The sequence below is a fragment of the Brachyhypopomus gauderio genome, chromosome 5 (genome assembly GCF_052324685.1).
Source record: "Brachyhypopomus gauderio isolate BG-103 chromosome 5, BGAUD_0.2, whole genome shotgun sequence".
Taxonomy (NCBI): domain Eukaryota; kingdom Metazoa; phylum Chordata; class Actinopteri; order Gymnotiformes; family Hypopomidae; genus Brachyhypopomus; species Brachyhypopomus gauderio.
In genome coordinates this window covers 23,594,616-23,618,728 of record NC_135215.1, presented here as the reverse complement: position 1 = coordinate 23,618,728, position 24,113 = coordinate 23,594,616, and the positions used below count along the sequence as shown (strand labels likewise).

Below are 24,113 nucleotides of genomic sequence, written 5' to 3'. Positions count from 1 at the left end.
TCTATCTGAACGTCTGACTAGGACCTTTATTGGATGTCAGTGGACGTGCAAAAACTGCAACTGAACGGCAGCAATAGACGTTCAAAAGACGTTTAAAAAAGACGTCGCAAAAACTTTCATTCTGGCTTTTCAGTGGACGTCTTTTGAACGTCTGACAAAGTGTCTTTGCTCGTGCTGGGAAATATTGAAATGGACCTTGAAAGTGACATACAAGTGTTTGAATTCCACAAGGTGTATGAACCCTGCAAACATGACTTTGTTCATCGCGCTGAAGCGCGGCGCATGCGAGGTCGTGCACCTCTCGAATTTTGTAACTTTGCGCGTGCTGCCCCTCGGCGCAATGAACAAAGTCATGTTTGCAGGGTTCATACACCTTTATAAGGTGGATGTAACATGCAAGAACTAGGAGAAGGACACAGATGCTGCTGAGAGTCAGATTTATTGGTAGGAGTAGGAGTTTCCTCCCGTCTCCTAACCTGATCGGCTCGAATCGCTCTTGAATGGCGAGGCATTTCATTTACATTAACACTCGGAGATTCAGACAACGAAATACTGCGAATGCAATGGTAAAACTCCTTGAGTGAACAATAGTACACAGACTAGTTACCCAACACCTCTCAGACACGACAAGGAATACAAAAATATGAACGAGTTATTACACAAACAGTAAACAAACAAACTCATTCAAAAAGGACAATACAATAAACCGGACTAATGCAAAACAGACCTGGCGAAATCAACTAACTTTACTAACGAACCATCAGGAAACAATAACGCGTTGACTCAATAAAGAGTACAAAACCAAACATAGGATGATCTGCGAAACAACTCGAAACAAATCTAATTGAAAGGTCCAAACGCTGAACATACAATGATCAAAGTTAAACACCAAGGGCAGATCCGATAACAAACACGGGGAACAGAACATACAACTCTCGCAACAATGAATACCAGAAATGGACTTACAAGGAAAGACTGGGCACACGGGAATATAAACCAAACACATCAAGGAGTTAAACATAAACAGCTGATCAAGACTAACAATGGGCGGGGGCGTGACAGGAGAACGCTACGGAGATTCAACTAAAAAACAAAACTAAGGGAAACACGAAGATCTTACATAGGTTGGGGCGGAGTAGACCTTACAGTGGAATTCAAGCGCTTGTACCAATATTTCCGAGCACGTTAAACTTAATTAAGTTAAATATTTATACATATACTCGAAATGATTCGAAATATTGCGCTTTTTACTACATTATTTAATGGTTGTTTATTTTCAAAACGCCCAATCTTAACGTCTTCATGTTCTCTCATGTTTCGTCCTGGAATTACAAGAGGCTCGTATTTGTTAACGTAATGCAAGTGAACTGTTCAGTCAGACAGATATTTGTTGTGAAACGAAGTAGTTATAATTTCAAGTACTCTAGCCTACATTCCAGCACCTTCAAACCTGAAACACAAAGCAGCATTAAAATTCGTCAGGTAAGTGTTCATTCCCCTTTTGTTGAGGGGTGTCTTTTTTATACTACCACAAATAGTTTTGGACAACACTGCAAAGCGGAAAGTATAAACGCCTCCACCGCTCGCAGAGGTTCACGCGAGGTGGCCAGAGTCGAGCGCTATGGTCACTCAACCAGGCTTTAGCGCCCTTCGTTGAAATGTTCCAAAAGCACCGCTTGCAAACTGGCTTGTTTGTGTCCTTTGGTTTTCCATCTGTATCTGCTACGAATCCAACAGCACTGCGATTGCTTTAGCTGCCATTTTAGCATTACAAACTGTCCTGTGCATTACGGCAGCTTGGGTGGCTCAAACGAAAGCGCATTTTATGTAAAAAGAATCGATACTTAAGAGAAACGAGTATTGTTTCAGAATGTTCAGTATCGATACATATCGATATATCGATTTTTATTTATTTATTTTTTGACAACACTACTCTGTAGTTGACAGTGACATGGCTATAAGTGTGTCTAAGCTACTGTTTTTTCTAGTGTCTCTGTTGAATCCAGGGATGTGTGAGGATAACATTCGCGCCAGGGCTGAAAAGGTTGAAGTTGTAAGCTCTTGTCATTTGAGTCTACCCTGTGCTTTAGCCTATGTTAGAAGCCTTTTGTGACAAAATATAAACACATGAACCCTGGTATTTTTTACACTCATTTACATTTACGGCATTTAGCAGACGCTCTTATCCAGAGCGACTTACATTTGAGTCTATACGTGAACCTTGGTATTGTTACACTCATTTTCGCAGCTGATGTTGTTTATTGGTTCATTAAGACATAATGGTTTTGACTGAGCCATCTGGAATGGCGAAAGCGGCTTCTCGCATTTACGGATCGGCCTCCATCCATTGACAAGACAGGTAAATATTTTCAGCGCGACATTATCGTGAGAGAAGACGACAGGGAAGAGCATGTCACGAAAGGCTTGCCGTGTGAAAGCTACTAAGCTGTTGCTATTATGTTGCTATTATTTTTAGTTGCTGCTGTAGCTTCTGTCACCGTTTTTGCTACATTCACAAACATAGTAGCTACTAGCTACTCGCTCCTCCTGGAACGTTCGCTACCGTCCCCGCGGGTCTAAAGTGAGAAGTAAACTAATCCGCTCGCACTCTGCATTCCAACTTTTCAGTATTTAATTCAACTTTAATTTCAACTTTAATTTTGGTGTTTTTACTATTATGGATTTTAGTGTATTTGGCATTACCTGTCGCCATATCCCCGTGGCATTACCTGTTGTTATACTCCCGTACACTAGCGCGCCCCAACTTGCACAATTGGTGACTGACTAAATACATTTTCCCCCACTGTATCTGTGAATCTTCAGATTCCTTGTGGCCCTGTCATTAATGGTGTAATTTAACTACATAGGGTTTGTGCTAGGTCATGATGGATTTTTTTTTTCTTAGCTCACCTTCATCTCATGCAGCTCTAGCAGTTATGTATGAAGTTAAGTTGCTTTTGATGGTGAATCTGTACAACTTACCAAGATAGGACTTGTTACAATACACTATATTGCCAAAAGTATTCACTTCCATGGCCACAGGTGTATAAAATTAAGCACCTAAGCATGCAGAGTCTTTACAAACATTTGCGAAAGAATGGGTCGCTCTCAGGAGCTCAGTGAATTCCAGCATGGAACTGTGATAGGATCCCAGCTATGCAACTAATCCAGTTGTGAAATTTCCTCGCTCCTAAATATTCCAAAATCAACTGTCAGCTGTATTATAAGAAAATAGAATGCCAGAAATTCAACCAGGAAGTAGTAGGCCACGTAACTGATGCAGCGGGGTCAGTGAATGCTGAAGCGCATAGTGCGAAGAGGTTGCCAACTTTCTGCAGTCAATCACTACAGTCATCGAGACTTCCTGTGACCTTCAGATTACATCGAGAACAGTGCGCAGAGAGCTTATGGAATGGGTTTCCATGGTCGAACAGCTGCATCCAAGCCATACATCACCAAATGCAATGCAAATTGTCAGATGCAATGGTGTTAAGCATGCCGCCACTGGACTCTAGAGCAGTGGAAGCGCATTCTCTGGAGTGACGAGAGAAGATCTCTGGAGATGGCACTTCTCCATCTGGCAATCTGATGGACGAGTTTGGCGGTTGCCAGTATAACGGCTGACAGCATTGTATAAAGTTTGGCGGAGGGGGATGATGGTGTGGGTTGTTTTTCAGGAGCTGGGCTTAGTTCCAGTGAACGGAACTCTGAATTCTTCAGCATACCAAGACATTCTGGACAATTCCAGTCTGGTGTGGATGAACTTGACTGGCCTGCACAGAGTCCTGACCTCAACCCCACAGACCACCTTTGGGATGAGTTAGAGTGGAGACTGAGAGCCAGGCCTTCTCGTACAACATCAGTATGTGACTTCAAAAATGCGCTTCTGGAATAATAGTCAAAAATCCCCATAAACACACTCCTAAACCTTGTGGACCGAGTTGAAGCTGTTCTAGCTATATGTGAATCAAGGAAGGTGAGCGAATACTTTTGGCAATATAGTGTATCTTTTAACTGGCACTGCATCCTCAAAGAATTTTAAAACAATCATGTACATTTTATTGTGTTCTGTTAACATTTATAGCCTGTTATTAGAACACATTTAAGTGAACTAGAATGTGATCTAGGTTTAGGTGTGGTGTGGATTTCTGTTTTTTGTATAGTAATACATGCTATATTACTATAATACTTATTCTGACTAGTCTGGATTAAATAGATGTTTTTTAGCCATTTACCATTTGTACCAAAAGGTATGTTGTACTAAATTGTCATTAATATATATTTCTTGCGCCTGTGCTTTTTACAAGCAGCTCTGTTGTTCGTACAGCTGAGAATTGCCAAGAAATGTCTTGTTGTAGGAGACACTTGGCACTCATGATGTTTAAGTTGTTCACAGACTCCATAACATTTTCTTAAAAATCCCATAACATACTCCGTTTCTTACACTCTCACTCACTGTCCCAGGATGAGATGAAGGAGAAGGCTAAACTAGAGGATGAAAAGAAAGATGAGGAGAAGGAAGACCCCAAAGGAATCCCTGAATTCTGGCTCACTGTTTTTAAGAATGTGGACCTTCTCAGCGAAATGCTGCAGGTAAGCAGGGGAATTCTCCGGGCATGATGGGGATGTAGCCATGTGTACAATGGAACTAGGTCAATCAGCAATAATGCATATATAATTTGCTTCCACCTAGTGGGCTAAAATGCAAGCATTTCCTTTGCATACACTGCCACAACATGTATGTTACTGTTGCCCTCAGGAACATGATGAACCAATTCTCAAGCACTTGCAAGATATCAAAGTCAAATTCTCTGATGCAGGCCAGCCAATGGTATGTAAAAGTAGGTGTGTTCTACTGAGATTGAATAAACTGATTCCTTGTGTTCACTCTGAATTGTTTCTGTTCCTTCAGAGTTTCATATTAGAATTCCACTTTGAGCCCAATGACTTTTTCACAAATACACTTTTGACCAAAACCTACAAGATGAGGTCAGAGCCAGATGAGTCGGACCCTTTCTCTTTTGATGGACCTGAGATCATGGGTTGCACAGGGTAGGACATTCTGTGCTCTTTGCTGTGTACCCTCCTCACTGAGTACACCTCTTGGGGGGGGGGGGTTTAGGCCACCCAATATTGATGCTGACTGCTGCTATTTTCTTGTGACCAGATGCACAATTGACTGGACCAAGGGCAAAAATGTCACACTGAAAACCATCAAGAAGAAACAAAAGCACAAGGGTCGAGGCACGGTGCGAACTGTCACCAAAACGGTTCCCAATGACTCCTTCTTCAACTTCTTCTCTCCCCCTGAAGGTACAGACTGGCTGTGCCTTAGTGTGCATGTGCCATTTTTGAAACTGCTGTTGCTTCAGTTTTATATCTTTACATTGATAATTCAAATCAAACACCACAGTCGATAGCATGTGAACAGAATGAAGTGGGCTTATTTTCTCCTCCGCCAATGACCAGTTTTTCTTGTTTGCTGTAATGCAAGCAAATGGTATGATACCCATGTATTATCATTAACTATGGTTTAGACCAGGTGACTCAAATGGGCACTAATGAATGCATTAGTAAACTAAATATTACAGATCACAAAATCAATTGATTACAAAATCAAGGGATTGTTCACATTTCAATCCACAATGCATCTGTTTATCTTTCATTTCACATTCATAATTGCAAATGTACTTGTCTGGATTGTGAATGGATCCGTCCTCTGAAACGCATGGTTTGTACGGTTGATTAAAATCCTTGAAAATTCATGAATTTCAATGTTTCATTTTCCATGGTCTTTTGGCTACAGTACTTGAAAATGCTTGAAATTCTTACTATTTCATAAATAACGATTTGAATAGTTTCGTTGTATTACATTACAAATACAAGCAGGAAATGTCTTGGTCTTGTCGAGTGCAGAGGCCTCGCCAAACAGACACGGGACAAAGATTCCAGCTAGTGTTTTATATTTTATCTGTAGTATCTGCAGCATACCAACGTGCACATCAGATTAAAACAGTCCACTTGTTAAGGTTCCCGTGTTTAAGACTCTTCCATACTCTTCAGGCATCACGTTCTTCATGCCCTCACTGTAGATCTCTCCTGCGTTTTAACTCATCCAAGTCCTCCCCCCAATCACATGGGCTGGTCCATTCTGTACAGACAAGGGGGGCCAACATTACGTTATCCACGACAGATTCATTACGTCTGCTGGTGATGCTACTCACTCCGTCAAATACCACCTCTTGTAATTCCAGCACAAAACATGAAGACATTGAGAGAAATCTAATAAGAATCTGATCTTTTACATTTGAAAGTTACTCATTGGATTTGTGTACCACACAGGCCCTAAAATTTGGTGTCACTTTAGGCTGGAAAAGTGAATGTATCCCAAGATATTTCTTTACAGTAAAAATAAATGTGTCAAAACATTTTTGGTAAGGTGATTTTACAAATGCTTTTACCCCTTGGAGTGAAGCAGTCTGCAACCTTTTTTCCTCAGGATCTTGACTGCCAGAGCCAGGGGTGTGTTGTCTTTGTGTACACAGAACAATTTTTTGTTTGCTCTGGAGTCAAAGTTGGTCTAATTGTAAGACTTGATAAGTAATATATGTTGCTAGTTTGTATATAATTAACTGTTAACTAAACTACCGAGTGTCACTTTTGAAAGCAATACTTTAATGGCCATGACGAGCTAGTTTGAGGTCCTTACCTCTGTGATGCATGTGCATATTAAGCAACTGAGATTAATATGTGTACTTTTTTCTTTCAGTACCAGAAAACGGAGAACTTGTAAGTAAATTCTTTTGACATATTGACCAGTAAAGCTGCTTTGTGACAGCAGCTGTTGTAAGAAAAAAAAAGCACTTTACAAGTCGACTTATTCCTGCCATCTTTAATCTTAAAATAATTCATAAGAATGATTTTGAAGGTTCTGTGACTTATGATAATAGATAAGGGCTCTGTCAGCATTCTAGCAACTATAGTTTACAGTTGTTAAAGTGATTGTACGCAACCTGATCTTTTCCTGTTACACTCACTCTGTACTTAGGATGAGGACTCTGAGGCTGTCTTGGCAGCAGACTTTGAGATTGGACATTTCATTCGTGAGCGCATAGTGCCCAGAGCAGTTTTGTACTTCACTGGGGAGGCCATTGAGGATGATGATGATGATGTGAGTATAAGCATTTAAGGCAATTGCCTTTATACATATCCCTTGAAATTATATGGTCAGTATCCTTTTCTCAGGATTAGTGCTGGGCGGTATGACAAATTCTATATCACAGTATTTTTCAAAATTATACCGGTTTCATGGTCTTTGATGGTTTTTCCCCCAATGCGTGATGTGTTAACTGCATTGATTACAAAAAGAATTACTGCAGTAGAGTGGTTAATAGTACCCTATTCCACTGTTAGAAAAATGTCTCCACCCAAGTATTGTGGCGTGGTGTAGGAAGAAGCAGGAAGCCGATCAATTTTAACACAACGGGGCTCTTATTTAAATTGCCTTAGCGACGTAATCACGCATGAAGCCATGATCACGCAGAACAGACTCAAACTCAGAGCGCATGAGAGAATGGCATTAACAACAGGACAACACACACACGGCAGGGAACAACTCGTACAGTAAAACTACATAAAAGGACTCAAGCTACATAACACACATAACCAAATACATAACTAATAAATACATGCACCAACATTACACATAAAAGGAACCAATACCGGAGCCGTATGGGCTCATGGGAAGTAGCGCTGTCCCCCTTTGGACCGATGCTACAGTATTACATGTAATACAGATTTGCATGGCCTCGCATGATCAGTTTTCAAATGGTAGCACTAAAGTAATGAATGAATCATATAGCATGACAGTTGCAGTAAAAATACAAAACCTTTTTATTTATTTTTTAATCTCTTTTAATGTGATAAAAAGTGAATCATTTCGCTTCATTCATTTTTTGTATAAATATGTAAATTAATTAAGCTAAAGGTGCTGGAAAATATTGACAATGGGTCTTGAAAGTGCCGTACATGTGCTTGAATTCAACCTTGTAAAGGTGGATGACCCGCTCTTCAGCGCTGTTATGTTTGCAGGAACACCCTCGACACGCCACAGCGGAGATCCAGCGATTGCTACCCGTATTTTCCCTCACGGTTTTAACCATGCGACTTATAATGAGATGCGACGTTTCTGTAGGTTTTTCTTCACCCGTCAGAGGACAGAGCAGAAAGTGAATCAGGTGGTAGGAGAAAGTTGTAAATCAAAGAAGAAAGTGCTCATTTTCATTTAGCACATGCAAGCAGCAGGCACGACAGAGAAATGTTTTCAAATGAACGTGTTGTGCCAAATTCCGAATCCCCTTGTTTGCACACGCATAAAGACGCTACAGATGATATTAGGGAGTAACAGTGATTATAACTCTAGTTTTGTCCTAACTAAATATTTAGACATAATACTGCTGTAATACTGCGAAGTCATGTGGTCAGAGGTGAACTTCGGTGTAGCCAGTGTGTATTTTATTTAAAATAATTAACACCCTTGAGCCAGTGTGGCTTTGGACATAGATAATGCCGTTTGCTGTGATGGATCATTAACTAGCTCTTATTTATGCATAGAAACGTAAATAGACAATATAATCTGTAGCGTCTTTATGCGGATAAACGAGGGGAGTCGGAATTCGCCTCAACACCGGCTGAACGCCAAAACTGTTGCACATTAAAATCTACAGGCACCGTTCAGAAACTGATCAGTTCAATTAAATGTATTCAGTTCAGTAGATATACACGACTTTTAGCTCGGTGTGGCTTATAAAACATTTTCCAATGTTTTAAAACATTGTAGGTGCAACTTGTATTGAGGTGCACTGTATAGTCGAGAAAATACGGTACTTCCTGACAACACACTGCTCCCTTCTTTGGCAAAAGTTCCTTTGGGGCATCAGCTTTTACTTCAATGTTTGGTAGAATTTGTGGTTCAGAACGTCCCTCGTTTTCAGCAAGCTAGATTTGCGCTCTGTTGAATGTTTGCTTAGCGGCGCAGCAATAAGAAGTGTCCCGTGAGAAACAATTAACGACCGTGCTGCATTCCGGACACGTGAAGGCTATTTAAACCGGTTTGGCCGGTTTATGAAAAATTCTTATGATAACAAAAATAAACACCGGTTTTCGGTGCAAACCGGTATACCGCCCAGCACTACTCAGGATCTTGGCTACAACAGCCAATGGGTGTTTTGGTTCTGTGGGCACCGAACAGTATTTCTGTCTTAGATTTGCTTTCTTGCTCTGCAGTTGGCATAAAAGACTTGGGTAGTTTATTCTGTTTCTTGTTTTTATAAGAGCACAAGAATAGGGTGTGGTATGGCCTTGTACTTTGATTCATCCATTCCATTCCAGAACAAATGCCTGTGTTCTCTCAATCATGAGTTTCTCTTTATGGATTGGGGATTGTTTTATTGATCATCGTGTTTTTTTTATTTTTTTTATTAGTATGATGAAGAAGGAGAAGAGGCTGATGACGAGGTGAGTTTGGCATGCATGTGTATAGGCATGACCATAAAGCCTGGTTTATACTTGACGCAGCGTGAGGGTCCGCGCGGCGAAAATGATGTAATCGCCGTGTCTCTGCCCGTGCGCGAGGGTCTCGCGCGCTGTCCGTTCGCAAGGTCGTGCACCTCTCGAATTTTGTAACTTCGCGCGCGCCACGCGCTGCGCTTCAGCGCGATGGACAAAGTCGTGTTTTCAGGGTTCATACACCTTTACAAGGTGGAATTAAAGCACTTGTACGTCACTTATTTCCCAGCACGTTAAACTTAATTAAGTTAAATATTTATACATATACTCGAAATGAATCGAAATAATTCGCTTTTTTATCACATTATTTAATGGTTGTTTATTTTCAAAACGCCCATTGTTTCGTCCTGGAATTACAAGAGGCTCGTATTTGTTAACGTATCGTTTCGGACAACACTGCAAAGCCATATTTACGTTTGATGCCTGGGGTGTGTGTGTGTGTATATATATATATATATATATATATATATATATATAATACATACATACACGGTCTCTGGTCAGGTAAAAATGTTCTTTCACCGGTTTTGTAGGGGTTTTTTATTCTCCACTGCCACCTATCGTTTCGGAGAACACTGCAGTGACGCTCACGAAGCTTGCGAAAGTATAAACGCTTACACCGCTCGCGCAGGGTTGTGCGAGGTGGGCGGAGTCGCGCGCTACGGTCGCTCGTGAAAGTATAAACCAGGCCTTATACATGTCCATTGTCCGGTTCTAGTCTTCTGTCATTTGTCCTAATGTGTGTGTGTGTGTGTGTGTGTGTGTGTGTGTGTGTGTGTGTGTGTGTGTGTGTGTGTGTGTCCGTGCATGTGCATACATCTGCAAGCAGGAGGGTGAGGAGGAGGCTGATGAAGAGAATGATCCAGACTACGACCCAAAGGTATGGCCTCTCCCTTTATGCCCACGTTGAATATTTCAACATATAAAATCTATACTGAGCAGTGCATCTCAAGCATTCTCAAACACCTTTCTCTTATCATTCTGCTACACAAATTACTCCATATAGATTTTTTGTGGGGATGAGTGATTCAGGGACTGCTCTTTTCCTACTGACCACAATCATACTTGTTAAACTCTAATTAGATTTTCTTGGAATACATCCTGCATTTTTTCTTTATGCTTTCCCTTTTGCACGTATTTGGAGTGATCACATCATTTGATTTTATATTCACTGGCCACTTGATTATGTACACCTTGCTAGTACCGGTTGGACCCCCTTTTGCCATCAGAACTGCCTTCATCCTTTGTGGCATAGATTCAACAAGGTACTGGAAAAATTCCTTAGAGTCTGGTCCATATTGACATGATCGCGGTTGCTGCAGATTTGTCGGCTGCACATCCATGATGCAAATCTCCTGTTGCACTACATCTCAAAGGTGCTCTATTGGATTGAGATCTGGTGGCTGGAGGCCATTCAAGTACAGTGAACGCATAATGCATAGAACGCATAGTGTTCAAGAAACCAGTCTTGGATGATTTGCGCTTTATGACATGGCACGTTATCCTGCTGGAAGTAGCCATCAGAAGATGGGTACACTGTCATAAAGGGATGGACATTGTCAGCAACAGTACTTGGGTAGGCTGTGGCGTTGACACAATGCTTAATTGGTACTAATGGGCCCAAAGTGTGCCAGGAAAATATCCCCCACACCATTCCACCACCACCACCAGCCTGAACCATTGATACAAGGCAGACTGGATCCGTGCTTTTATGTTGTTGATGCCAAATTCTGGCCCTGGTCGCGGCAAAAATCAAGACTGATCAGACCAGGCAATGTTTTTCCAATCTTCTATTGTCCAATTTTGGTGAGCCTGTGCAAATTCTTGCCTCGGTTTCGTGTTCTTAGCTGACAGGAGTGGCACCCAATGTGGTCTGCTGCTGCTGTAGCCCACTTGCCTGAAGGTTCGACATGTTGAACGTTCATCACACCTGGCACTAACAACCATGCCACGTTCAAAGTCACTTACATCACCTTTCTTCTCCATTCTGATGCTCAGTTTGAACCAAATGATCTATTTGACATAATGTTTATCCTCAAACTGCCCATCATATCAGTGACACAAATATTGCCATAAAGCAATATTAGTATTTTATACTGTGCTAGGCACCAACTATTGACTGTGTGTGAGAGAGAGACAGACATAGGGCTGCCATGATTAGTTGACTAGTCACGATTATGTCGACTATTAAAATAGTTGACGACTAATTTAATAGTCGATGCGTCGTTTTTTGGGGTTTTGGTTTGTTTTTTTATTATTATTATTTACTTTTTTCTCTCTAAACTGCTGCGGCAGTTTCCACTGCTGCATCTCCCTTTCTGTCCTTGACACACATGCGCGGTAGTGGATGACATCCCAGAACGTTATACAGACAGGCTGTGGTATCATGGCTACCCGGCTACGGAACTCAAAAGTGTGGGATCACTAAGAAAATGAAAGAAACGCGTGCAATGCAATATCTGTAAGACAGAACTTGCCTTCCACGGCAGCACAATCACGATGCACGAGCACCTGAAATGGAAGCAGGTTGTGGCTGATTGTGACCATGATTAAGAGGGACCGTCATCTCTAATCAAAATTGCTAGTTAGCTGCTAAAGTTAGTGTAAACGGAGCGTTAACTTAGTACTTACTTATTGTGGTAGCTGTAAAAGTTAACATTAGTGATGGCGATTTGTTTCATTAGCCTTAGCACGCATTTGTGTGTTTTCTGTAATGTCAGTGAGACCAAAACTTTATTTTTGTGAATAATTTCTTAGTTGAGGGGTCACCAACAGGTCGCCTGCAAGAACGTCATGAGCAGAGGTGGAAAGAGTACTGAAAAATTGTAATTGAGTAAAAGTATCATTACTTTGCCTAAAATCTACTCAGAGTAAAAGTAAAATTACTCATCTCAAAATTTACTCGAGTAAAAGTACAAAATTACTTCATTTAAAATGTAATTTGAGTAAAAGTTACTTAGTTACTTTCAGTTATTTAATGCATGGATCAATCATGAACCAAATTCAGCACAAGATGTTTTAATCGATTTCAAAGCGTATTTAAGTGCACATCCACACTTGCAAAAAGATCAGCTGGGCTCAGGAACATACTTCCTCACAGCACAAGGACAGTCACAACCTGTACCATAAAGTGCAAACAATTTTCAGTCCAATTGTCCAACGGATAACACTATGATAAGAATAAAGAAATTTAAATTACAAATTATTCAAAAAACAAAATGCACACAAAATAAATGCCCACAAGATGCCACAAATCAAACTAAAATGCAACAGGATTCCACTACTCACAATAAAATGCCCACAGGATCCTACATCAAAAATTAAAAAATGCTCATAGGATCCCACAATTTAAAAGCAAGTGCTCACAGGACCCAACTATTCAAAATACAGTGCCCACCGGATCCCACTATTCACAATAAAATGCCCACAGGTTGCCACAACTCAAAATAAAATATAAAATGACCACAGGATCCAACATCTCAAAATAAAACAAAATGCGCACAGGATTACACTATTTAAAACGCTCACAGGATCCAACTATTCAAAATACAGTGCCGACAGGATTCCACTTTTCACAATAAAATGTCCACAGGATCCAACAGAACCTGATAGATAGAAGATTTAAAGGTAGAACAATCTCATCCTTTTGGAAAAAAAAGTGCACCAGATTATGACCTGATTATGAGGCAATGGAAAGGGCGCGCGCAAGGCAAGGCAACGTAATTGGCCTTCAGTTCTGGGACTCAGAAGTTTAAATTTCTGCCTGCATTTAATTTTTCACCATCAATATTTTTTACTCAGTAATGTGAGGGCGTTCAAATGTAGTGAAGTAAAACTACTTGGGCCAAAATGAACTCAAGTAAAAGTAAAAATTACATATTTCAAAAACTACTCAGGAAATTACAAATTACTCATTAAAAAGTACTCAATTACAGTAATGTGAGTAAATGTAATTAGTTACTTTCCACCCCTGGTCATGAGTCGCCCGAGGGCCTGTTCTAAAAAATAGCTCACTATAGTGCCACGCACCAGTGAGCTGCATTTTTATTTATTTTTGGCTACTATTAGAGATTGTCCGCTGTTGCTAGCGGTCTTCCCGTTTAGCAATCGCCACCCCACCCCCCGCTCAATAACTTTCGTTCGATTGATGTGTATCGATCTGGTAGCCCTCCGCAATAATTAGTATCCAAGAAGTAGCTCCCAGTTTCAAAAAGGTTGGTGACCCCTGCTTTAGTTTCAGGTACCTACCTAATTTGATGTGTGTGTGTGTGTGTGTGTGTGTGTATTTATTTTTGTGCTTAAGCCAGTGCCTTATCCTTATTTTAATAATTGTTTCTTGCAACAAGCTGCATATTTCATTAAAGGTTTAATGAACTATGATATAAATTGTTTTTATTTTTAGTAGAGGTGTCCTGCAATAGTCACTGATTCGACTATAGTCGACTATACCCCCTAGTCGACTATGAACGTCAGTCGAATGTACCATTCTAACTACATGGGGGTGCCCAAGGATGCAGCTAAGCAGTAGTTGTCACCTGAAATGTCTATTTATAGCCTTTTGTTAAATAAAATCATCCTAATTTCTGTTAATAAATATTTAAAAATGATGTTTGCGCATTAACAATAGGCATCTTCCTTACTACACATTAATAAATCACACCCTGCTGTTGCACAATCCAAACGAGCGAAGCTGAACACACTACAGAATACGCAGCATCTGCCGAGATTATAATGGCTACTAAAAAACTTCAAAAGTATTTTTGAAAAAGATAAAGATGAATCAAACAATGTAAAGTTATGTCATCAACGTCTTTCATTTTGCACGACAACCACCAACATGGCATAACCATTTAAAATGCGTAAGGCGAAAAAAAAAAACAGTTCAGCCGTTTGTTGTTTCGGTCGTGTCCTCTCGTCATGTCTCGACAAGTAGGCCTATAAACATTTTTTGTTGTTTGCTTTTAAACCCCGTTACTTGAACCTTTCCTCATATTTTTTTGCTGTTGTGTGGCAATTTTTAAATATTTTCAGGCAGGCATATTTTATTTAAAATATTTTTGACATTTTGCACAGTGCCTGTCTGACAGTTCGATATGCTCAATGCGCACTGACGGTTAATGTCCTCTAACGTTTCATTAAAAATAAATAAGTAAATAAATAAAAGCTGAATAAAGCCAACCTACCGTGTTTATTCATTTATATGAGTGTTTTAGGTTTTTACTTTGAAGAGGAAAAAAGTCCTGAATGAGAATGGGATCCCGTGTAAATTGCTCTAAATAAAAAAATAAAATAAACCCAATTCGACTATTAGTCGACTAAAGGGAAAAGCTGACAAATCAGATTCGACTATGAAAATCCTTAGTTGAATACACCCCTAATTTTTAGTTAGCATATAGCTGAAATCTAATGATAATTTGTATAATAGCAGCTGCATCCTGGTACGATAAGCTGTATGTTTTAAAGTCAATTAACATGTGATCTGATTAGTTGACTAATAAAAATTAATCTGTGATTAGTCGTCTAAAAATAACTGCTCCGGTTCAGCTACTCAGCACACAACGGTGAGAATGGCAGAAAGTGCATCAGACTTAACAAATCTCCGTCCACCTAAAACAAAGGCTAAACTAAAATCAGCAGTGTGGGACTATTTCGGATACCCGCCGAACGCACCCGAGGATGGTTATCCGATTTGTAATCAATGTGGCCATAAAGGTGCAGCTTAAGTGGGGAATACGTCAAACCTGTTCTCCCATTTCCAAGAACACCACCCCGCTGTGCGGCTCAAATTAGGTGTCTCGTTTATAATTGTAATCCGAACCTAAATAAAACCTCTTTGTAGTTGTGCACAACCCATGCGGTAAGCGCCCGCAAAAGTACTGAGTCATCTGAACTTTGGGTACACAGGTGCTGGCCTGTAGCCGTGAAGTGCATGCTACGATGGATTCACATGTCCGTGTTAAGCCTGGTTTATACTTTCGCGTCTGGCCGTATCGCGAGACTCCGCACACTGCGCGCGAACCTGTGTGAATGGCGGAAGTGTTTATACTTGCGTCCTTTACTGTGCTGTTCTCCGAAACGATAAGTGGCAGTGGAAAAGAAAACCCCTTGTAAAACAGGCAAAGAAACATTTACCTTACGAATTCTTATGTTGCATTGGGTTCCTGTTGTGAAAAGTAGTAACTATTTCGTTTCACAACAAATAGCTATCTGACTGAATAGTTTGCTTGTATACTACGTTTATAAATACAAGTATACACATATTCTTCTACTATTACCAAACATGGTACCATCTCTTTTAATGTGATAAAAGCGAATTATTTCGAGTCATTTTGGCCATATGTGTATTTGTATAAATATTAGTGGTGGGACTTTAACACGTTAATTTCGATTAATTAATTACAGAGAAATTGACGAACTAAACAAATTAACGCATTTTAACGCATGAGACACTTCTGCACTGTGGAATGATTATCGGTGCACGAGTTCCAGACATACAGATTATATGGACGCACAATAAGATCATGATGGAGATGACTAAAGAGGCTACGCTGGTGGATGGGAAATTTAAATACAAGAAACGTCCAGATGGAAGTACCAACACAAATAGTGTTATTTGCATTTTATGGAGGAAGGAGTTCGCTTATCACAAGAGCACTTGCACCCTTCGTTACCACCTCAACGCAAAACATGTTGGGGCTAACGCGCAGGTCAGTAATGATAACTTAGCTGCTAAATGTATTCCTAGTATGAGCGGTGTCGCCAGTCAACACTCGACCACATGTCAAAGTCCTAGACAAATTGACCAATTCAGTGGCGAGATGGATTGTTGTGGACTGTAGACGCTCTATGTGGTCAGGCTTAAGTAAGACGTGGCAAGTTTAAACGTCTCCGCCGTTCGCGCGAGGTGTGCGGAGTCACGCGCTACGTTCACTCGCGAAAGTATAATCCAGGCTTTACAAGAAGTGCTGCAAATTGCGTCAGCTGATGCAAGTTACGAACTGCCGTCCAGAAAGACAATGTGGAAGAAAATCCAGCAGCTGTATGATGAGGAAAGGGAACTAAAACAGGTTATTGTGAAGAGCGCCACAAATGTGGCTCTGACTGGGGATCACTGAGCCTCTGTTAGTAACAAGAATTATCTTGGTGTGACAGCTCATATTATAGATGATGAATGGAAGATCCAGTCATTTGCTTTGAGCTTGCAGAAGACCAATTCTAGGCACTATGGAGATGCCTGTGGCAGAGGCCTGGGAAATTAAAGAAAGTCAAAAGTTAAACATCATCTGATTTACTTCAGTTCTTCTTATTCTTCCAATATCCTGAGCAAAACTCCCAAAATTAAACAACATTTTTGGTCAGAATTTCCAGTGTTCTGAAAACTGTTTGCTCTGTGTTCTGCACTCATCTATTGGTCTGTGTAGTAGACTGGTGGAAAAATAAACAAGATGTTGAAGTTTATGATTATGTTCATTAATTCATCATTAAAACTTAAATTAATATTTCTCATGTTAAATACTCAAATGCGATTAAAATGCGATTAATTAATTACAAAGCTTCTAATAATTCGATTAATTTTATCCCGTCCCACCCCTAATAAATATGTAATTTAATTAAGCTGAAGGTGCTGTAAAATATTGAACATGAACCTTGAAATTGCCGTACAAGTGCTTGAATTATGGTGTATGAACCCTGCAAATATGACTTCTTTCATTCTGCTGATGCGCGGCTCGCGTGATGTTACAAAAATCGAGAAGCGCACGACCTCGCGACGTGACAGCGGGCGGGGCCCTCGCGCATGGGCAGAGCCACCGCAATTGTGTCATCTGTGGAATTATCACAGATAATGCAACAAACATGAAGAAAGCCTTTTCAGAGTTCCCTTGTGTTTGGCTCACTTGTTTCGGCCACAATTTAAATTTGGCTGTTAACAAAGTTTTGAAGATCCAAAGGGTGGAATCTGCTGTCAGAGCATGCAGACACTTGATTCAAGGTTTTTCTCAGAGTTGGAAGAAGAGATTTCAAGAAATAACAGGCAGATCTGGAACTACCTGAGCATGCCCTAATCAATGATGTAATAAGATGAGTATCAACTTTTGAGATCATCTCCAGGTTGTACAGCTTCTTTTTTTTTTTAAGGAGACATTTTGTATACAATAGTTCCAGGTTTCTACAATAAATGGTTCATTGAACAATAAAAAAAAATTTTGTTGTAATTTATTTAAGGGTCAATAATATATGTAACCGTGAAAATCTCCTATGGTTGCAACACTACTTCTGAGATTCTACTGCTGTTTTTTAGAGTGTGTACCTTGTAACCTTGCAAACCTACATATACCTGAATAAAGCAGACATTTGCATTGTGTTAAAATTATAATGGTATTTGGTATTTTTATTGTAAATCCCGACCTCCAAACAGTTCCAGTTCTGTTCGGAAACACTTCACATTTGAACCATTTACATAATTATTGAAGTGTTCTGTTTTGAACTCAGTGAAGCAAAGGGCATTTGATGCATGTGTGTGTGTGTGTGTGTGTGTGTGTGTGTGTGTGTGTGTGTGTGTGTGTTTGTTTTGCAGAAGGATGCCAATCCCCCAGCAGAGTGTAAGCAGCAGTGATGGTGTCCATCTCAGTCAGGATCCCGTGCACTGTAACTGCTTCTCAAACATAGTTCTTTACCGCCTTATAATGTTTTGTATTTTTCTTGGTAGAAATAATTAAGGAAAAAATGCAATTTTTGTTACAAAAAAAAAAACCCAAACTCAATATATTGGGAGCTCTGGCTCATTCACTAGCATTTTACTAGACCTGTTACCTTGACTCCACCACCGTTCATTTTCTTCTTTTGGTTCATTTTTCACCTTCACCCTCCTCTCTGTAAAAGTTAGAATGCACAAAATTCAAGCATGACAAGTTTTCTTCACTGCTAATCTAGTTGGGTTCTCGCGAAGTCTTTTCTTGTATTACTTAGACAACAGCTGTGGTGAAGCATTGGAGGTGAACAAAGTTATAGAAACCTGACCCAGATTTTCATCTTTAACTTAAATTTGTGCAGTGATTGGCTGACGCCAGACTTGATGTTTCAACCTGGTGGTTTAATTGGTTTCATTTTATGGTTTGTTATCTTGGGCACCCTGTTCTATTGGCAGCCCTTTCACAACTGAATGACCCTAAATGGGTCCAACTTGCTTGCCTTCCAGTGTTGAGGAAAAAACAAAGGGCCTTTTGACACAGATTGTTAGGCAGGGTCCCAGCCTTTTCATCCTGGCACGTGGATGCAACAAATCAAGAAAAGACTGGCTAGAGGAGTCTATTTAGCTTAAGACTGAAAGGCTGTTTTAGCCCCTGTTCTGAGGGTAATGTTCCAGCCTCTGCATCGCATGTCCATCACTCTAAAGGGATGTGCATGTGAAGTCTTGAAGGTTTTGTAGCTTGTCTTTTTTCCTAGCTCAACTCAGTAGTTTTAAAGCAGAAAGAGAAATGCTGCCCTCTACCATGCCAACTCCTGTGTTCCTTTTGCTTGTAGCCTCTGAACAGTGAGTGCACACAGGCTGGGAGGGTCGCTGGCTGTATAAAGCAGGCATGGGTCTATCTGCCACCCACTGCAGCTGTTGTCAAAGTGAAATGCCATGCTACAGAATACTAATGTACTCAATAATTGTCCGTGGATGTGTATTCATTAAATAAATGGGTTAAATGTGTACTGTCATGCTGATTTTATTTATTAGGGTTCACACACATAGTGTGGGACCAAAAATGCCAGGGCCGATTTTTTTTGTCCCAGTCCAGACTTGGTGCAGTCCACTCCATTTTGAGGTCCCCCTGTAATTGGTGTAAACCAATTACACATCACTGAAGTGATGTCTCTACCTTTGCTATGGGTGTGTAGGGGTTTTACTTAGGAGATTTAACTAACCTACCTGCTTGCCTACAACCAAGGACAGAAATAAGTGCAGAAGGAGGATTGACGTGCATAAAACTTGATAAAATATCTGACTCCAAATTATAGTTGGTAAGAATCTCTTACTACTTCACTTCTCAAATGGATCAGTGCAGGTTATAGAATATACTTAACCAACTTTATAAAGTACTTTGCTATAAACAATAGCCTGCTTTGTCAGAGGTTTATCATAAACATGCGCAGCAGATGGGATACTTTAAAGGAAATTGGTGTCGGCATTAATTTACCTTTTAACTGATACTAATAATGCGCTCATTTGGCCCAGTATAGCTGTAACCAAGGAAGATTGGAGCTACACAATTAACCAGATTTATTCAATATCCAACAAAATATAAAACAATAACGTAACCATACTAGATTAAACCTTCATATATTTTAGATTCATTGCACACCAACTGAAATATTTCAGGTCTTTTATTGTTTTAATACTGATGATTTTGGCATACAGCTCATGAAAACCCAAAATCTCACAAAATTAGCATATCATGAAAAGGTTCAAGCTATTAACCTAGTCATCTGATTCAACAAATTAACAATTGCAAAATATTCCTGAGGCTTTTAAAAACTCCAAGCCTGGTTCATTACTCAAAACCGCAATCATGGGTAAGGCTGCCGACCTGACTGCTGTCCAGAAGGCCATCATTGACACCCTCAAGCAAGAGGGTAAGACACAAAGAAATTTCTGAACTAATAGGCTGTTCCCAGAGTGCTGTGTCAAGGCACCTCAGTGGGAAGTTTGTGGGAAGGAGAAACTGGCAGAAAACGCTGCACAATGAGAAGAGGTGACTTGGGCTACAGAGAAGCAGCACTGGACTGTTGCTCAATGTTCCAAAGTACTTTTTTCGGATGAAAGCAAATTTTGCATGTCATTTGGAAATCAAGGTGCCAGAGTCTGGAGGAAGACTGGGGAGAAGGAAATGCCAAAATGCCTGAAGTCTAGTGTCAAGTACCCACAGTCAGTGATGGTCTGGGGTGCCATGCCAGCTGCTTCATGCTTCCATCTGCTGAAAAGCTTTATGGAGATGAAAATTTTATTTTTCAGCATGACCTGGCACCTGCTCACAGTGCCAAAACCACTAGTAAAATACCGACCGGTGCAGGCTGCCTCACGGTGCAAGGAATAAGCTGAGGAGCAAGAAGCAGGAGAAGAAAAGAGCAGAAGAAGCCTCCTGCACCCACAAAAATCTCCCTTCTGTAACCCCCCCAGCATCTCAAACCTCCCTTTTATAACCCCCCGCACCCACAAACCTCTCCCTTTTATAACCCCCCCCCCCCCCCCCTTATCTTACACTGTTAACATAACCTTTTCCAGTACACAGCTGCAAAACAAGACTAAACATACCACACTAAACATGGGAACCTCTTGAGGTAAATCACCATTTGTTGTCCCCCATGGTTTTTTCGGAGAAACAACAGATCCTGCATCCCCACAGGAACACATCCGACCACTCCTCCTGTGTATGCACATATATATATATATATATATATATATATATGTGTGTGTGTGTGTGTGTGTGTGTGTGTGTGTGTGTGTGTGTGTGTGTGTGTGTGTGTGTGTGTGTGCACAAGGACCTCAGCCCGAAACATCCTATTTGTAAGCCGTTTATTAAACGCTTTCGGTCACCTTCCTTTGTGGTCAGATGGTACGAATGTTTCTTCTATAGCTATGCGATACGACTTTGTCCTTTGCGCCTTCGTCTGCCTAAAGCTCTCCGCAAGCTGATTCGGTCTTGTTATATGCACCGGTTCCTGTCCAGTCTTAAATGATAGCCTGCACCAATTCCACGCCTTTCTCCGTATGCCATACTAAAGGGCGGACCTAGCCCAGAAGAAAATCCCAGTACAATCAAGCTACACATCACTGTCGTTAGAGCGCCTTCTACACTTCCACTGTTGTCCGCTTTTACACAAGAAGCTAGTACTCGCATTCAATGTTGTTTCACTTAACACTAGTTTAAATATATTGATCTTTGTTGCTGTGTGTTACTGTGGAACAATATGCTGGAGAACGGCAGAAAGGTGTTGAAAGAAGGTCTAATGGAGAAGCGTAGCGACGGGCTGCTCCAGCTGTGGAAGAAGAAACACTGCGTGCTGACGGAAGATGGACTGCTGCTTAATCCACCGAAACAGCACGATCACCCGCATCATCACCACCACAATCACGACATGGGTAAAGTGAAGGAACTGCATTTTGCCAACATGAAGACCGTCGACTGTGTCGAGAGAAAGGGAAAGTACATCTACTTTACAGTCGTTATGTCGGAAGGCAAGGAGATAGATTTTAGGTGTCCGCAAGACGAAGGCTGGAATGCCGAGATAACTTTGCAGATGGTACAATACAAAAATCGGCAAGCTATCCTCGCTGTGAAATCCACGAGACAGAAACAACAGCTGCTTGTGGTTCAGCTCCCGGGACAAAAAATGCTCAGAAACTCGCATAATGCTGCGTAAGCGACTGATTGCACATAGCGGTAAGCATGCATATAGGGTAGGGATTTTGCGTCTATTGAAAGGGAATATCCCTTGCCTAAAAAGGTGTAACAGATATTTCCAGGACAATCTGATATCCATTAAGGTTCAGTCTCAATTATCGTAATTACAATGGTTTAGCGCGTACATATGTCGGATGGAGCGCTTTTATGCGCTTCACAACTGTTCGGCAATTTCAGTGTACTGTCGCATGCTTTTCAATTTTAAAATCCTTAACCCCTAAACAGAATTTACTGTCACTCAAGCAAGGAATATTTGTAATATATATATATATATATAATATAGCATTTATCGGTCCCCAATGTGAAAATGACATTGCTTTCTTGCCTTTATCTTTTCATTTTAGGGTGCATATTTTCACCCAATTACTGTGTGCTGTATATCTATGACTATGTTAACTATTAAGTGCCCTGTATCCATCGTGATATTCAAAGCTTTAAAGAATTATAGTGAAATGACACCATGCAGATTGCTCACAGCATTGTGAGTGTGTGTGAATAGGATATCACTCTAATGGTGCTAATCCATCTGTAAATATCCTAGTTCTGTTGGTTTACCTAGTTCACATTCAGACAGCCAGGATCTGAGAGCTGGTCTTCACCAATGTAAAAGGGCAGCCTCTATCTATAGTTCCAATACCAGTGAACTCTGTTGCCTGTAATGTATTGTGTCTGCAGGTTAAATGGACACTCACTCGTTGCAGACTCTCCCAAGCTCCTGAGTTCCACTCATTATTTCTTCAGACATCTCTGCATCTACGTATTTCCCTGGACCAGAGAGATCTAATCGAGATCACCAACAACATATGGAGATGTTCTCAATAGGAGAATGAGTTCCACAATGTCCTGCTTCCATCTTTGGTTATTTATTTATTTATGTCTATGTAAATTTTGTCAGACAAGTGTATGAATGTTGAGTTAAATCAGACTATTAAGGCTTGCATACTGTACTGTGATATTCTACATTAGATTATTTGTACTGTATGGAAGAATATAAGCAGTTTTCATAATTTTGTCATCATTATGACCTACACTGATAGACTGCTTACATTAGATTTGTAAGTGCATGTATATATGCAGGAACACAGCAACAACCATCAATGACTGCTTCCTCTTTTATCAAACCAAAGAAGCTGTGCTGCAGCTCACAGAAATGGTACAAAATTGAATCGATCAACTGCTGAAGAGTAGTCTTAGAAAGTAATATATTTTGAAATTTGGTCATTGTTAAATTGCTAAATGTTACAATTGCATTTGTTTGAAGTACCATTGTAAAGCCTGATGTTCATGGGAGAATCTCTTGAGTAATTAATTATTTAGATGGTAAGATGTTGGAATCTGTTTGAAGGTTAATCTGTGTGGAACACATAAGATTGCGGTTATTGCTCCTGCTACATGAGTCGTCTTTTACTTAATTTGAAATTATGAAATTGTTTCTTTTTTAATGGATGCCCATGAAACTGTGCAGATGTGGTGATCTTTTAAATATACATTCCATTTCAGACACTTCCTTGAGTCTTTGAGTCATTGTTTTTGAGTAAGAAATACACTTTCTTGAGTAAGAAAGTGTGGATGTGTGTGTACACTGTATTGCCGTTTTAGCATTGAGTCTCTTGTATCTCTTGGCATTTAGCTTATGATCTCCTCAGTCTTTCCCCTATACTAAAAGAAGAAGCTACTTACTAGAAGGATATTTCCCTGTCAGCACAATCACCTGTAACAAGTGGATTTGTTAGTTAAATGTTATGTTCCTAGAGGGACGGATTTGAGTGTGACACACACCACGAGCTGAGAGGTTATGTACTAGTGAGTCTGCTATGTACTAAGGTTTAATAAACTTGATAGTAAGCAATAATACTGCCTTAACTGTCCATTCCGTATAGTTGGATAAAACAGAACAGAATGAAACCACCAAGATGAAGTGCTGGTTGCATGCTGCAATGGCTGCTTAACTTTATTAACTCCAATGCACTATATCAGGGTGATGTCCATTTAAATGTTGTGCTGGGGTGTGGATGAATATATGTGACCCTTGGTCACTATTACAGTTTCATCATGTCTTAGTGCATAGCTGCTTTCCATGTGCTGGACTGAGACACA

General features: G+C 40.3%; 2 protein-coding genes across 7 annotated transcripts in view; both read left to right on the top strand.

Moving 5' to 3' along the window:
- nap1l1 (nucleosome assembly protein 1-like 1) overlaps positions 1-19,264 on the top strand; it is a 63,803-nt gene extending 44,539 nt beyond the window's left edge. For 2 of the 5 annotated variants that reach the window (XM_077006572.1, XM_077006570.1), the window contains exons 7-15: positions 4,465-4,593; positions 4,760-4,831; positions 4,913-5,052; positions 5,168-5,313; positions 6,770-6,789; positions 7,049-7,171; positions 9,484-9,516; positions 10,397-10,447; positions 18,143-19,264. In XM_077006572.1, the coding sequence (XP_076862687.1) occupies positions 4,465-4,593; positions 4,760-4,831; positions 4,913-5,052; positions 5,168-5,313; positions 6,770-6,789; positions 7,049-7,171; positions 9,484-9,516; positions 10,397-10,447; positions 18,143-18,181 (753 nt within the window). In that variant the 3' untranslated portion in view covers positions 18,182-19,264. Of the gene's footprint in view, positions 1-4,464; positions 4,594-4,759; positions 4,832-4,912; positions 5,053-5,167; positions 5,314-6,769; positions 6,790-7,048; positions 7,172-9,483; positions 9,517-10,393; positions 10,448-18,142 lie in introns of all 5 variants that reach the window. The other 3 variants (XM_077006571.1, XM_077006569.1, XM_077006573.1) reach the window with 2 other exon arrangements.
- A 1,824-nt stretch (positions 19,265-21,088) lies between these two features.
- phlda1 (pleckstrin homology-like domain, family A, member 1) lies at positions 21,089-23,868 on the top strand. Of its 2 annotated transcripts, none has more exons than XM_077006575.1 (2): positions 21,089-21,995; positions 22,718-23,868. In XM_077006575.1, the coding sequence occupies exon 1, from the start codon at positions 21,523-21,525 to the stop codon at positions 21,973-21,975; it is 453 nt and encodes a 150-aa protein (XP_076862690.1). In that variant the 5' UTR covers positions 21,089-21,522; the 3' UTR covers positions 21,976-21,995; positions 22,718-23,868. The 2 variants fall into 2 exon arrangements, with proteins under 2 accessions (XP_076862690.1, XP_076862689.1); XM_077006574.1 differs by having other exon boundaries at positions 22,692-23,868.
- The last annotated feature ends 245 nt before the right edge of the window (positions 23,869-24,113 follow it).